The sequence below is a fragment of the Onychostruthus taczanowskii genome, unplaced genomic scaffold (genome assembly GCF_017590055.1).
Source record: "Onychostruthus taczanowskii isolate IOZ18803 unplaced genomic scaffold, ASM1759005v1 scaffold87, whole genome shotgun sequence".
NCBI classification, from domain to species: Eukaryota; Metazoa; Chordata; class Aves; order Passeriformes; family Passeridae; genus Onychostruthus; species Onychostruthus taczanowskii.
In genome coordinates, this window is record NW_024506662.1 from 3,083,547 (window position 1) to 3,096,362 (window position 12,816).

At 47.8% G+C, this 12,816-nt stretch overlaps 1 protein-coding gene across 1 annotated transcript in view; it reads left to right on the top strand.

Moving 5' to 3' along the window:
• Positions 1–8,525, top strand: part of GALNT14 (polypeptide N-acetylgalactosaminyltransferase 14) — a 94,402-nt gene extending 85,877 nt beyond the window's left edge. The window contains exons 14-15 of the mRNA XM_041425135.1: positions 4,764–4,883; positions 5,456–8,525. Coding sequence (XP_041281069.1) covers positions 4,764–4,883; positions 5,456–5,614 — 279 coding nt within the window. The 3' untranslated portion in view covers positions 5,615–8,525. The remainder of the gene's footprint in view (positions 1–4,763; positions 4,884–5,455) is intronic.
• Positions 8,526–12,816: the final 4,291 nt, after the last annotated feature.

Here is a 12,816-nt window from a genome sequence, read left to right on the forward strand (position 1 = left end):
GGTGGGCTCTGTCCCCTGAGGTGGCTCTCAGAGGTGGTTGAGGACCTCTGGGTGGCTGTCAGGGGGCTCCTGAGTGAGTGACAGGCAGAGGTGTGTGTGCAGTGCCCATCCTGAGGGCACAGCAGGCTCTGGCTGTGCTCCTGCCCACTGGAGCCTCGGCACTCCGTGCCTTGTTGCGTCTCATTTGCTAAATGAACAGATTGATTTAGTTTTTCACGAGAGAAATGCATCTGAGGGAAAATAATTGATCATAATTTTGTCCTCCTCTATCTAATGAGGATGTGAGTAGTTGGGTTGTTTTTTTTCAAACCAAGTGTCAGTTGGTATTAGTTCATAGAGTTTGGAAAAGACATCTGACTGGGATTTATTTAAGTCATTAGCAGCTTCAGGAAACCTGACATGCTTCAGATAAAAAATCTGAAGATGCTTTGACCTGGATATAACACATGTGTAAGCAGTTGTTGCAAGAAGAATGTAAAGCTCAGGCATCTTTTAGACAAGCAAGGAGACAGGAGAAAGGCTGCAGCATCCATTTCCTGGGCCTGCACCCCAAAATACCTGGGGTTTGCAGCTGAGTGGCTGCCATTGCATGACCTTGACTCCTCTTGGGGAGGAAAGGCAGTGTGATGGTCTGCCTGGTGTGGCTTTGGTGCTCATCCCAGCTGGCTTGGGGTCCTCTGTGTGCTGACTAGATCTGCCCTTTTTTTGGAGACCATTTAGCATCTGTCCAAACTAAGTGAGCCTCCTGAGACATCTCAAGCACAAACATTGTCTTCTGACCCTCCTGCCCTCAAAAGCCTTCGTTCTTCTCCATGGACATGACCTGCCCCAGCTGTAGGCTGGCTGGAGCTGTGGGAGCCAGGCTGAGTGAGCAGAGCAGGGGGGCAGCAGTGTCATCTCTGCAGCCAGGTTGTCCTGGGCACCTCGTGTACTTTGCTTTCCCTGTCCTGAGATGTGTGGAAGTGCCAGGAGTTGTATCCCAGGGTCTTTGATGAGGGCAGCATTTCGGTATCCTTCGGTGACTCATGCAGTCACGTGCCTTGGGAAGCCCTTTCCTGGGATTTTAAGAAGATAATTGGATAATTAGATTGTTCCACCTTCTTCAGAAGAACTTTTCTCTTGCTCCTACCCCTGCTGTAGGGCACGGCTGACCTCTCGCTCGGCAGCGCAGGCCTCGCTGTCACAGAACGCTGGCTCCCGTGAGACTGCTCCTTCCCAGGCTGAGGGGCTCCTTGCTCCATCTGCCAGCCAGGCTATGCCAAGCCAAAGGTCACTCTTGAAAATAATTTCCTCAATTCACAGTAATGCTGAGTAACAGTGACAGGTGCCGGCTCAGATGATGCTGAAGCCTTGAGAAACAGTCACAAGCCTCAGATGAGGGGCTGGTGTTATCTGAGGCTTTGGAGGAAGGGGGTTGCTGGTTGTGCTTTGCAGCTGGTGATGCTCTCTTCACCCAGTCCACCCTCTTCCTCCTGGCTCCACCACCCCTCCATCTTTGCCTTCGAAAAGGCAGGAAATCTTCATGTCAGTTTTACCTCATAGATCTGTTTTACTGTGGTTCTGTGTCAGCTCCAAACCCTGATGGCATCTCCTCAGGCAAGTCCTGAAGCCAGGCTAGCTCCTTGCAGGGCTCCTTAGGAGCACTGTGGGCTGCCCCATCCACCACAACTTCTGCTGTGCTGGCCGCGTCAGTGTGCCAGGGATTAGGAGATAAAGTAGTTCCTCATGGAAAAAAAAGGAAAAAAAATTAATCCAAACTCATAAAAATAATGGAAGAGAAGCGTAAGATAAAAATTTGTGTGGCTATGGGCATGTATTTTAACTCAAAGTCTTTCATGGATTCTGTGGTGTTCAACTGACTTCCCTCCTCCTTCCCCTTCAAATTTTTTCATTTTCTGCATAATTTTCTTTGGCTTTCATCTAGGGCTGAAAGGGAAGAAGACATGATTAGAGCTGGGTATATAGCATTTTCAACAGGACTGGCTTCCATAAAAAGCCATTCTGCCAAGATAGATGAGCAGTGTGAAAATCTGTCAGCTGAGATAAAGACAGTGGAAGGACAGCCTGGGGGCAGGAGGGTGGGATCCAGTGTCAGCTGTGGAACTGCTGCACACATCCAGCTCTGGAGCCCTCACTTCTTATGATGAACAACAGCTCAGGGAAATGGTTATCATCACCCTTACTATTGCAGGGTCCACTGCTGGATGAGAGGATGGCTCTGCCTTGAGAGGATGTGAATGTTCTGAAGGTTTGAACATAGCCTGGTCTGGAAAAAAAATAATGGAGAACCTCTGGTAGGAGCAGCCTTCCATGAGATAACCTCAGTGAAGCAAGAAGGTTAAGGTGTCAAAACAAACAAACAAAAAAGTCCCATGGCCTGGGTTAGTTGGAGAATTCAACATATACACAAGTTACAGCATTAACTGGCTGCTGCTGAGGAGCCTCATGGGTGCAGCTTCAGCCTTGTCCTGAACTAAAATGACCAGCAATTGGTTAAAAATGTAAAGCAGGTTTTCAAAGCAGCTTGTAGCAGCGTGGGTGCCAAGAACAGATGTTGGAGCTTGCCCCGTAGGGTTTGGTTCTTCACAGATGCTGGACTAATTTGGCACCTGATTTCCCAGGCTGGTGGTTTACACAGCAGCTGACAGCGTGCGTGGTTGGGATGTCTGGAACGTGTGCACTGTGGGATCAGGCAAACCCTGCTCCATATGACAAAGAAAAGTGGTTGCTACAAGGGTGTGGATTGAGGCTTTGAAAATGAATGCTTGTTATGTACCCAGATCCTGGGCAGCTTTTGCTGAGGAGCCTGTGGGCAGGCTGTTCAGAAAGCCAGGCTTGATTTCCATGAGCTGCTGGGGAATAGTGGGCTAAGAAGCACAGAGCATGAGGATCACAGTGTGAAGTCCTTGTGGAGCTGGGTCTGCTGTGCAAAAGCATGTTTTCCCTTCCAGGTGGCTAAGAACCTGAATGAAAGTGGGATTTATATTCCCAGGAGTTAAATGCCTGTAGCTGTCTGTTTTGAAGTTGAGGAGACGAGTTAGAGCTTCTGACGGTGACAAATACCAAAGGACTGGAAGCGTGTCCCTGCTCTAATAACTCATGCTAATGCAACCCAAAACCTCCACCATTCAAAGTCAGGGGCACTGCAGGCATCCCAGCTCTGAGAGTAGGACAGCCATTCTTCACATTCCCCTCCAGCACTGAGAAAGGGTTGAAGTTTCCCAGGAGCCCCATTTTTCCAGCCCCAGCCTAACAGCCATATGTTTGAGCACTGCCTTCCCCTCCACTGCCCACACTGCTGCTCACATCACTTCTCATGGAGCTCTGACTTCTCCCAGTTGTTCTGCTTCCTCTTTGCACCTTTTCTTTCCCAGGAGGTTCAGATTTTTCATAGCCTGTACTCTGCTAAAGCGTCTGCAGTGGCTCCTGGGGTCTCTTGTGTTAACCCTTTTGCTCCCTGGCCTTGCTGTCTCTGGTGGGGTTATTGCACTCTGACAGTGAAGCCAGCCTGCTGTTGGTCCTCCAGCCCTGCTCACCTGCCCTGCCATGGCTCAGAAACCTGCTTTCCATCTGCTCCCACTGCTGCTGCTGCTCAGAGCTGCTTACACAGCAGGAGTTGATCCTGCTTTGCACCCCGGATGGGAGCCCTCAGAAAACCCTTCCAGCCCTGCTCTTTCTAATTTCAAAGTTGATGCTCACAGAAAGTTACAAGCAAAACACCTGGTCCAGAAGCCCCTCTCCAAGGTTATGTAAAAGCATGGCTTGTGGTTCCCATCAGCCAAACCAGCTCTTGTCTGTGCACACACACAAATAACAGGGAGACAGACATTCCTTGGCTGGGATCCTCTCAGGAGGTGCTCTTGGGTAATAGGAGCACAGGTGAGTGATAGGAAGTGTTCGGCTGGAATAAACTTCTGTGAAACACTCCTGGGCTAAGCAGCGTGTCTGTACATCCATGGTGCTTTGTCCAGTACATTTGCAAATCCTCATCAATCTATCAGCTGCTCCTCTTCTTCTCCCAGAAACATCCACTGGTGAAAAAGATGGTAATCCCAGAGATTTCCTGTTGTTTGGTAAGCATCACACAGGACCAAGAGTCTCTTCTCCTCCGGAGTTTATTTCTGCGGCTGACAAGCTGATAAAACGCTGGTGAACATGAAAAAGCAGCAAAAGAAAAAAACCTCCAAGACAGCCCAGTGGAATGAGAGTATCAATGGTTATAGCCAACCAGAACAGCAAACCTTTGAAATTTGGTCCCAGTGCCTTGATAAAAAGGAGAGCTTTTCCTCTTATTTTTGTGATATTTGGGAACTGAACCCCAGGAGTTGCAGACATTGCTATGTATCACCTCTTGTCTCCCACTGGCAGCTGCAAAGCATCTCTGCTGCTCTTCCCTGTAAAAATAGGATTGCACATTGTGTGGTTGGTAGTGTTCCGGCCTCTCTTCTGGTTTTTTTTTCATCCTTTTGTTCTCCAGCCACAGCCCAGTTCTGGCTATGGAATCTTTTGTCTCATGAAACATGTTCTTCCAGCAGCTTTTGTTGACATTTTTTGTGGTACCTGCAGTCCCTCAATGACAACTGCAATTTTGGGGAGGCTTGAAACATCTCAACGACTTCTCTTGATACCTCTTGAAGTCAGTGAGGTTTGTGTTTGATTTTGTGAGGGGCAGGATCCAAGCCAAAGTGTTTGTTTTCCAGGTAAAAGAATAGCAAGAATCAACACTGCTGTCTCATCATCTTTCTTTTTCTTCCTCTGTGCAGGAGTGGACATACACATACAACCACCACGTCCGCCAGCAGCAGCTGTGTTTGTCTGTGTACACCCTCTTCCCTGGTTCCCAGGTGCTGCTGTCACCTTGTAAAGAAGGAGACAACAAGCAGGTGAGCCCTTTTCACTGATCCCCCATTTTCTTTGAAGTTCCCTTTCTTTCATCACAGTATTACTGCACATTAAATGGCCTGTGCTCTGACTTCATCTGGGAAGCACAGTCAATTTGGGAGTACAGACTCTGGCCTGTTCAGCCCTTTGCCTCTTAAATGAGTGTTGATAAGGATGTCTATTAGTGAGGGTGGTGATCTGGATACTTCAATGCAGAAGTCAAACCCAAACTGGCAATTTAGTTCACATGGGCTGCCAGTCGGGCAGCAGATGCTAACATTTCCCTGCAGTTAATCACTGAGCTGGCATTTGAACCAGTGACCTGGGGAAAAAGCTGTTAGTAATATATTATCTCCCTAAAGCCAGGCAGAGGCCGCGTTAAATGAGTGTGCTTCTGATGGGAGAAATGATCAGCGTGAGCTCTGCTTGGTGTGGGTTTGGGGACCTTGTACTTGGCAGCATCAGGCCACAAAGGCTTGATGACAGCTGTCCTCTTGATGCTGGAGCAATGCAGCAGAAGCACGTGGGGAGGAAGCTTGTTCACCTGTTTGTCCTGCCGCGTGTCTCCCCTCAGCGCTGGGGCAAGGTCGGGTCACACATCGAGCACATAGCTTCCCGCTTCTGCTTGGACACCGAGACCATCGGGGACACCCACGAGAGCGTCAAAGAGCTCGTCATCAACCCCTGTGAGAGCACAGCCATGAGCCAGCGCTGGGACATGGCGATGTCTTGACCTGCTGGAGGACGTGCGCGGCCGAGACGCACCGGATGGGGCTGGAATCCAAACCGTCGGGGTCCCTGTGTGCAGTGGGACAGCAGGAGAATCATTCCAGTGAAAATGGCACACGGCTCTCCAGGTGGAACAGCGGATGTTGACCGCCAGGCATGCGGCTGGTATTGGCCTGGTGGTGGTCAAGGAGGAGGGATGGCAGAAAAACAAGCTTGAAGTGTTTTAGGGGGGTACTGGGGCTCCTGCAATGGGCTCTACAGAACCTCAGCATGCACAGCGTTGATTAATCTCCCTGGAAACGCAGGTAGAAGAGCCTTTAATACCTAAAGGAGACTTGGGCTGAGCAAAACAAGCATCTCAGTAGTTCTTTGTGGTTGAGGTGGGTGCACAAGGTGGGTACCAAAGGATGGTAAGAAACATCGCCAGGGATCAAGTGGAAGACACTGAATTATTTTTGCACTTTGCTGTGAATGTTTCTGTCTTCTGCAGACAGCATGGGTGGAGCTGTGTTGCACATTTGAGTTGGTACCTGATGCACGTCCCTGTTGTGTGTACAGAGGCAGAGCAGTCCTTGATGGTTGTGGCCAGGATCAGAACAGCGAGTGATGGGGGAATCCTGCTCTGTGCTAACTGCACACGGTGCTTGTTGAATCTCCAAAGCCCAAGCAAACAGAGGATTCACTGACTGAGATTAAAGGATATACATTTCTGTCAAGCTGGGAGGAAAAGCTGTAACGTGATTGTTTCTCCTCTCTGAAGGCCGTGGGTCACTGAAAACTCCCCTAAAATTTTGCTGTGTGTCTCTCACTGCTCTGCTTCAGATCTGGACTAATTCAAATTTTCATTTTTCTTCCATAAAAGTAATATTTTTGGTAATTGAAGGTAATTGTGTCATATTTCTGTTTCCCAATTTCCAAATTGCAGATGAAGGGACTCCCATGAAATGCTGCTACTGATGGAACGGTGAAGGTTTCATTTTCAATTAAAATTAGAAACTGCTCCAAGAAAGGAAAAGGGATATTACCTGGGTTTGCTTCCCAGTTACCTTGTAGCCCACAATGTAAAGTACTGAAGAAAAGGTTTGGGATTCCCCATTCACACTGGTGAGCAGGGTAGCCTGGGCCACAGTGTACTCTGTCTCCAGGTCACTTAGCAGAGCCAGACCAGGCAGAAATTATTTCCTCAGCTTTTGGAGATGTCTTTTACCAGAGATCATGTCAGGTGCTGCCTCTGTGTGGAAGTGAGGTGGCTGCCTGAGGGGAAAGTAGGAGAGACAACCTCAGGAGGGGTCTTAGGAATAGAAGACTGGAAAGTCCTTTCCAGCCTGTCTTTCAGGGCAGCTGTCACTACAGCCACAGGTAACAGCAAGAGCTGTGCACACAGTTCTAATGTATAACCACTCTGAAAGACAACTTCCACAGGACTGTCAATGTGACTTGAAAAAAAAACCACATAGTTTCTGCCTAAAAATGCTGGGATTTAGTGAAAATCCTATCCTTTGTTTCCTGTGCTGCAAACTGCAGGTGAAATACCATAAGCTTTAAGCCTTCAAGTGCTCTCAGCATCCCTTCTTGAATAAATTGCTGGCTTTCAGGATTTTACTGCCTCAGTTTCTCCTCCCTCAGTGCTGGGAGAAAGCCATGTGTATAAATCTTCCTGGCTTTAGAAGCAAAACTAGTATAGCTCTTTATGTGCAAAAGGTCGAGGTGCAAAATGCTTTTCATGTGCTGCAGTGATTACTAACCTCATCAAGCTCCCTTGGTGCCAGCCTCAAGGGCTTCTGTTCTGAGAGGGCTGGAGCAAGCTGTCATTTCATGGTGGGAGGTGGCATTGTTTCCGTGCCACCACTCCGCCAGGAAACAAAGGGGAGCACTTCAAAGGGAATGGACCCATTTCACAAAGGAGGGCAGTGACCTTGGGCTTCTTTTTAATCGAACAGGGACATACCACATGTACTTCTCACAATGGTGATGACAGGCAAGGGGTGGTAATTCCCTGTCTAGTGTGTACAAGGGAAGGGAGCTCCCCAGAGCTTGAAGCTTAACACGTTCACACCTGTACTGTGCCCACAGCCTGGCACTGCCCAGCAGCTGGCAATTAGACTCTGAAAATGCAAATTGCTGAACAGCTTGGCATGGGTTTTGAAGTTCAGCACCTGGCAGGTACACTCTGAGCAGGACCTCAGACCTATCTAGCTTTACTGTTTTCCACCAAAGTTGAAAATCTCCCTTCTCCTGACAGCCAAAGCTCTCTAAACTGCTCTTTGCCTTAGCAGAAACAGCTACCTCACTACACATGAGTGTGTGCTTGGGCACATGGACCCGTGGGACCTGCAGGGATGTGTTCTAGGAAGGAGTTGTTTGACCAGCTTTGCAGCTCTCTTGCCTTTTGGGAAACACAAATGCTATAGTAAACCCCTCCTATTCCAAAACATGTGCTCAGTGATCACTGTGAATGTGTCTAGGGCAGTGGAGAGTGGGGCATCAGGCATGGTGTCCCTTACCAGAGAGCTGCAGCCAAGGTCAGCCAGGTCTCTTGCAGGCCCAAAAGCCACCACATACCTCACAGACCTGGGGAGCAGCAGCCCTTGTCAAACTGGTGATTGTGTCTCACACAGCCATCGGCTGTAACCCTTAGGCTACAGCTTATTTCATGGTCCAGGAAATGAGATTATCCCTATGGATCAGCAGTGTTTTCAGAGAAGCCTGAGGGTATCAGCCTGACTCCTGGGGAGCTTTTATATAAAGCTGGCCATGGTCTGGCAGTCTCTAGAGTTAACCCCAGTATGGCATGTAGCAAATCTGCCTAACACCCCTGCAGAGAGACCTCGCATCGTGTCGGGGAAAAGGTTAACTTGCTGCTGAAATCCAACTCGTTCCTTCAGGTTCCTTTCATTTATTAAAATACACTGAAAACAGATGAACTTTTTCTTGCTTTGTGTTTTTTTCAATGCCTAGACGATTGATTGCCATGCTGTGAACAGGTACAATGTGACTGATTGGGATCTAGATGGGCTCCCACGCCAGTGCTGCTCAAGCCCCAGCATCATTTGGTAGTAATGCTTTTTGGTAACGTTTTGCACTGACTTGAAAGAACATAAGATAAAGCAGAAAATATGATTCTAATCCCGGCTGTTGAGCTTTGTGACAGCCTTTATGATCTCCAGGTAAGTCACTTCTTGTGCCTTGGGAAATTCAGATTCAGAGCAGGAAACTCAAGGCTAGAACTACTACTGGCTTTTAAAGAGCCAACTAATGCTATCCAAAAAAACCCCAAAGCACACCAGAAAAAGTCAAAAAAAGCAGATCCCCTCCCTCTCAAAGGAGACCCATGTTCCCATGAGAACAAATCTGTCTGGTTTTAGTTGGGCTGGAGAAGTCTTGCAGTCCTTACATTGTTGCTTGTGTGATTTCTGGGTGTCTCATGCTCATCTTCTCTCTGCACCAGTGCAGCCCCATAAGGTAACAGCACAAATCATCTGTGCACGGAGCCTCAGGATGCAGCATGTTGAAGTGGTGATTTAATGGTAAAGAGGTGGAAACTGAATTCAAAGATCTTTTTTTTATCCAGCAATGCAGAAGCAAAATGAGGCTGGTGGATGAAGACTGGAGAACTGCTGGTGGTTCAAGACAAGCACACCCCTGAGCTAATCCCTTCTCCTGCTTCTGGGAGTGGCTTGGGATAGCTAACTTCATTTCCCTGCCACAGTTCCCCAAAATTTTAGTGAAGACCGGATATCTTGAAGAGAGAAAAAGCCAAGGATTATTTTTTGTTGCATGCAACACCAGCAGTGCTGGGCTGGCAGGCTCCATGGACCCTTTTTATCTGCCTGTACAGATAAAAAAGGTTCAGATGGAGTTCATTTTCTTTAGAACAGCCTGTAAGGTCCTGTGGTTTAGACTGGTGACCAAAATAGTGCTGATAACACACAACAATGTTTTCGTTATTGCTGTGCCTGCACAGTATCAAGGTCTTCTCCATCTCTCTCTCTGCTGCCCCTGTGGGCAGGCTGGGGCTGGGGGAAAGGACTGGGAGGTGGGACAGCTGGGACATCTCCCCCAAACTGACCAAAGACATGTCTCATACCATATAATGTGACACTCAGAGGTAAAACTGGGGGCAGTTCTGCCACAGGAGGTCTCTGCCTGGCTGGGCATCAGGCTGCAAGCGGTGACTGACTGCCTTTGCATCACTTGGTTGTTTTTGGGGTTGTTTAATTTCATTTTCCTTCATGACTGTCTTTATCTTGACTCACAAGTGTTTTTCCCTTTTGCCATTCAGAGTCTCCCATCCTGTTGGGCAGGGAGGGAGGGAGTAGGGGCTGAGCTGCCAGACAGAGCCAGCCCATCCCAGACCTAAGCAAGCCAAGTCTGTGGTGTAATAGGCTGGTGTTCCTTGTGGCTCAGGCTCTGATCACAGCTCTGCAGTGCAATCTGCACTGCTCACATTTCAGATTTTAAAAGCTTCAGTGAAAAGCTGGGGGTTAGTATTGTTTGTGGAAGGGATAAAGGAAGCAAAGTGAAGGAGGTTTCACACAAGCAACAGAAGAAACTTCTGCTGCTCATTAATGTCCTGGCTGAATTAATTTTGAATGATCAGTCCAGCACCAGTTTTAATGTGCAGCTTTACATGGCTGCAGAGTTAAAGGAAACCTGTGGTATGGCTGTCCAGCTTATGTTGAGACTTACATGCTGAAATCCAGTGGCATTTTTCCAGATTTATCGATGTTTTCCCAATGTCCACTGTTCTGTTTCTCACTGGAAGTGCCTTCAGAACCCTGTAAGAATAAAAACCAGTTGCAAGCTACTGCCTCTCCAACTGAGTCTAATTAAGTTTTGAATGGAGCTGCATTTTAGCACAAAGCTGACAAAAAGCAACACATAAATTTACAGGTAAGAATGCTTCTTTTGTGGAGTTGGGGGCTGTTTTGTTTTCCCTGATACTGCTTGGGCACTAAAGAAACCCAAACTGGTTCTGTGTGATGTACAAAAGAAGCCATGTCTGGGTTTTGCATTAGCACACATGTAATAATTACCTGTCTGTCCATTACAATGAGTGATGTCTCTCATTTTTCTGTGGTTTACGTGAAGAAGTGTCCAGACAAGGTATTGCTACTGCAGAGGGTTAAATTCAGTTGTAAAACCAGCCAGCCATCCAACCAACCAAAGAAAAAAAAATAAGGAGCGCTGAAAGTTTGTATGTAACCTGATAGATGTAATAAAAGAATGGTATTGCGAAATTAGGACTGTTCCCAGGGTGAAAGGCTTAGGAGTCTGCAAGTCAGTAGGAATGTATTTAGGGTTTTTTTTAAGAGCCCTAGTGACTCAGAGTTGCACCATGGGGACAAGTTTTATAACACAGCGCCTGAACAAAGTCCCCCCAGTCCGCAGTTTTCTGAAAGAGCACAAGAATCTGCACTGCTCCTGTGGCCCAAGCTGTGCTCGTGTCAGGGGTTCAGCATGGACTTTGTGGTCCTGACTAACTCTGGCCGTGGAGACACCTGATGATCCACGTGTCTGTGTCTCTGCAGCAGACAGATGAAAACCCTGCCTCCTTTTCACAGCTTTGGAGCAGCTGTGTGAGCCTCTTCTAATGGAGATTGGCATCCTGGTGCTGTGATGGTGTTCTGGCATTTGACATGTTTGCAGAAGAATCAGTGTTACAAGCACTTAGAGCAGTTTTCATGAATTCTGATCCTGCTGACAATTCCTGGATCATCCCCGTGGACATCCAGCCTATGCTATGTAGCAGAGATTATTGTTTTCTCTAAATGCAGAGTCAGACCCAAAGCCACACAGTTTAGATGGCTTTTACAAATTTGGCAGCTGGACTCCAGCTGCCTGAGGCCACTGACAGCAAGGATGTGCAGCAATGATCATCTCACCAAAAGCACAAGAACAATGATCATCTCACCAAAAGCAGAATATGTGGTGTTGGGAGAGGGCACTTCTCATACTGAGGCTGCTGTCACCTCCTTACTAATCCTTGGGAAGTTGATCTGGGTGGGTGCTGAGCACAAGGCAAGGTGAAAAGGTTTCCTGGAGGTTTGGCAGTGGTGGGGAGCACTGGCTGACGCTGCAGCTGATGGGGTGGATGGCTTTACAGGATGTGGAGGTGTGAGACTGGGGAGTAACCAAGGACAATTCAAATGATTTGAGCATGAAAACACCTGCACCCAGGGGTGCAGATGGTCTGGGTGGATCTCAGATCAGCACCCTGCACTTTCAGGGGGGAGTTATTTTGAGTGATGACTGATCCAGTGCTTGAAATGGCTGCCCCAGAACGCTGTAGGGGTTAAAAGGAAATTTGCTTATCTGGTGACAACGTACTTTCAGTTCTGTTAATGGAACTGTTATTAGAATGGCAGTGGATTATTCAGTGCCCTGGACATGAAACCCTGATTTGGACACGGCCCATGTGTTGATAACAGGCATGGCTTGTGCTGTCTCTGCAGCTCTGTGCTGCCAGGGCATGCATTGGTACGTTTGCAATGGATCCTCAGCGTGAAGGATCGCAGTCATTGCATCTTCAAATTGATTTTCTTCTACGGAAAGCTGTTCGAAGCAAAAACCAATTTGGTTTGTATAAACTGCATTAGAGATAAGAAGATATCCCTCAGAGTGCACGAGATCACCTTAGAAGACGTTTTCGCCCTACTGCGAGTAACAAGTCGCACAATAAAAGGAATTTCTTACAGCTGATCTGATCTCCACCCATCCGTGAGCTGGCTCTGAAATGAGATAAACCTATCTCTTCTAATTCAGGACAGGTGTATCATATTTCCCAATCACATTACAGACACTAGGGAGGCCTGGTGGTGTTAACACTGAGCACATAACCCAGGCGAGTGAGGCAGCTTTGTCTGCTTTGAGGGTCTGGCCTTGTAAATAAGGTGCTGAACTGCTCCCCTTGATGTGGAAGTTGGCCTGTGAGGTTCTACCTGTGCTGCTACTGAGTAGGTAGTGGCTCTGGAGAGTCACCTGTGTGGGTTTTTTTTTTATTTTTGGATAGATTTGGTGTCTTGTATCTTCTGTCTGATGTGATGCCCCCCAGTCAGGTCCTCAGTTGGGTCCTGTTTGTTTAGGCAGTGTGGTAGCCAACCTACAGAAAGAGCAAAACAGAAGGTATGCTTTAAAGGGAAAAGCTGGGAGGCGGGGAAAAATAAACACAACAAACTCACCACTTTTTCCTCCTTTCCTTCTCCC